The following is a 2,539-nucleotide window of genomic DNA, read 5'->3' on the forward strand; positions in this document are numbered from 1 at the left end:
TTTGCTCTCTGCTGCCACTGTCTCCTAATGAAATTGGTTACTAGATATAACGAAAAGCCGCTTGCAGCTTCTGTGAAGCCCTACGATGCAGTAGGAGGGACCCAAACACGCATGGTGTCTTATTTCATGTGCAATTCTCGGTCGTGTGCATACTGCAATGACAAGGTGATACTTAGTCGGCAGCTAGGTGGACAGCGCCGCTGCAGCAGGAAGGGTGTCAGTGTGCTGGCACCTCGTATTCGGTGTTACTCAAGACCAATATCAGTATTAGAGCCTTGAAGTTTATGGTATCCAGTGCAGCTGGCAGCAGTCGTAGGGTAAGCTCAGAACCTTGCCACAACGACGATACGCTCACTGAAGCTTGGGGCACCATACTCCACTATTCCATCTCCTTATAGTCATCTCCAATGCTGTTGATGCATCCAATATTGTATTATGTATTTCTCAAGATATGCGGCGGTGACACTCCTTTGTAAGGTATGTCATGTTATCGTTGTTCCACTGAGACTACGAAGGTGAATTCAATGGGGTTGATGGATGTAAATCCTTCAAGCTACAAGAAATGTTCAGGCAAAGCTACATGCATAGGCTTCCGAAGTTAAGTGTGTTCCCTGGAATAGAGAATGCCACGCGGTGCACAAACGCCGACGCAGAGAGCATGCGGCGGCATAGGGCGCTGGCCCCAGTGTGATGCTTAGTACACTGTGTACGTTAATGTTTGGTTGGAACAGTTTTAATATAAGTGTGTTAAATATTCCGCTGACTTGTTATCTGCACGGTTGGCGCACTGCAGATCTGGCGAACCACCAAACACTCCTGGGTGCTGCCGTCGGGAGCCTCAAAGTGGCCTGCGAGTGTCTGACCAAGTAATTCAGCTCACACCGCGGGACGCACGAGCATATCTATTTGGCCTTGTTTTGTCTGATAATTGCGGGAAAACTTCACTCCTCTCCGTCCAATGATGAATCCGATCAATGACCCAAGCAATCCAGCTGCTCAGCCGACACCAGCCAGAAATACAGATAGCAAGGCGATTATTGAAGCGATTATTGATGGAACAGCATCTTCAGAGAGTACACCTGCCAGTCAGAGAGTAGGTGAGCAGCGTCACTTTCCCCCTCCTCATTTGCTGCTTGCCTGCAACAGGAGCACGCCAGGATCTGTGGTAGGCGGCACCGACGGGGAACGTGGCAGCGCTCTCAGTGAACCGGAGGAATTCAAGCCGCAGGCCCTATATGAGCGGGAAGACGAAGCTAAATGGGAGCCCCAGCATTTCACTGAACATCTTCAAGATATCTCCTACCTGAAGCAACGGGATTTAAGGCCTTGTGCATTCACGTCTCTCTCTGACGCTTTTCGTGCATCATTGTGCGTAATCCGTTGCCTCAGGAGCATTATTGGCTTGCATTTTGGATACGCAGACACGTGGGGTGCAGAGAAGCAGTCGAGCAGCAGCGGACCGCTTCACGGATTGCAAGCTGAAAGCTCTTCAGTTGCTGCACACGTTTTATCCCACCAAGAGTCCTTTGTTGCTGATGCGGCTGCGTACGACCACTTACTGAATCAGTCGAACCGCTGTCCCCAAGATCCATCGCATGCCCATGCACATGCTCCAGCAGAATCAGTGTCCGCTGACGCCTCGGCAACTCCTCAAAAGGGATTTTCGAGCCCAGAATTGCGAGGAGTTGCAGCATGCCCGTTTAAAGGGGAGCGAACGGCAACGCCCTCAAGCTGCAGAGAACCCCCTGGAGGCGGAATGCAAAAGTCACTGCGAGAGTCACCAGTGGCTCCCGGCACGTTTGCTTCGACAAGCGCACAGACCAGAGGGAGTGTGGAATACGAGCTCTCTGTCTGTAAAGCACTCCTATTATTGCAGCACCTAACCCCCAACACCACAACTGCGGTGGAAGAATCACCATCAACGCCGTCCCCACAATCCGTCCCACCTCTGAATATCGCAGGTCGTGCTCCCGTATATTCGGCATACAGCACGACTAAGAAAGCCAGCAACTCTACCGATATTTCAGACTCCAGTTGTTCAGGGTTCCAAGCTGCCATCCTGGAAATTCTCCTTCGAGTGCGCATCCTCCAAGGAACGCAACAACTGGTGCGAGCTGACTTCGCAAGGCTTTTGCACCAGCAACAGAAACAGCAGCAACAACTGTTAAAGGCTGTCCAAACGACTGTGATGAAATTAGGTTCGGCAGTAACTATACTGCAGCTACAGACACTTAGGTCTCCTGTCAATACTTTGGCTGTCACCTATGGAGTCGCATAATATGAATCGATATCAGCTGCATATTAGTGTCAAATTGCAGCTAGAGATACTTAGGTCCCCTGTCAACACTTTGGCTGTCATCATAATATGGATCGATATAAGCTGCATATTTTGTGTATGGCAATCTTGCAGAAGCGGAGAGGGATTCCCTTTTGGGGCGCATGCAGAAGCTGTCGACATTTGTTAGCCGCAAGTGAGGCGAAGCGCAACCAGCACGGACCGAGGGGTCCCTTAAAAGCTGATGTGCCTGTTGCTCGAGAG

General features: G+C 50.6%; 1 protein-coding gene across 1 annotated transcript; it reads left to right on the forward strand.

The window, feature by feature from the left end:
- Positions 1 to 958: 958 nt before the first annotated feature.
- Positions 959 to 2,278, forward strand: EMWEY_00055300 (hypothetical protein, conserved; the record flags this gene model as incomplete). The annotated part of the gene is made up of 1 exon (XM_013480239.1): positions 959 to 2,278. The coding sequence occupies one exon, from the start codon at positions 959 to 961 to the stop codon at positions 2,276 to 2,278; it is 1,320 nt and encodes a 439-aa protein (XP_013335693.1).
- Positions 2,279 to 2,539: the final 261 nt, after the last annotated feature.

Source organism: Eimeria maxima, genomic scaffold (genome assembly GCF_000499605.1).
Source record: "Eimeria maxima Weybridge genomic scaffold, Emw_scaff1743, whole genome shotgun sequence".
Taxonomy (NCBI): domain Eukaryota; phylum Apicomplexa; class Conoidasida; order Eucoccidiorida; family Eimeriidae; genus Eimeria; species Eimeria maxima.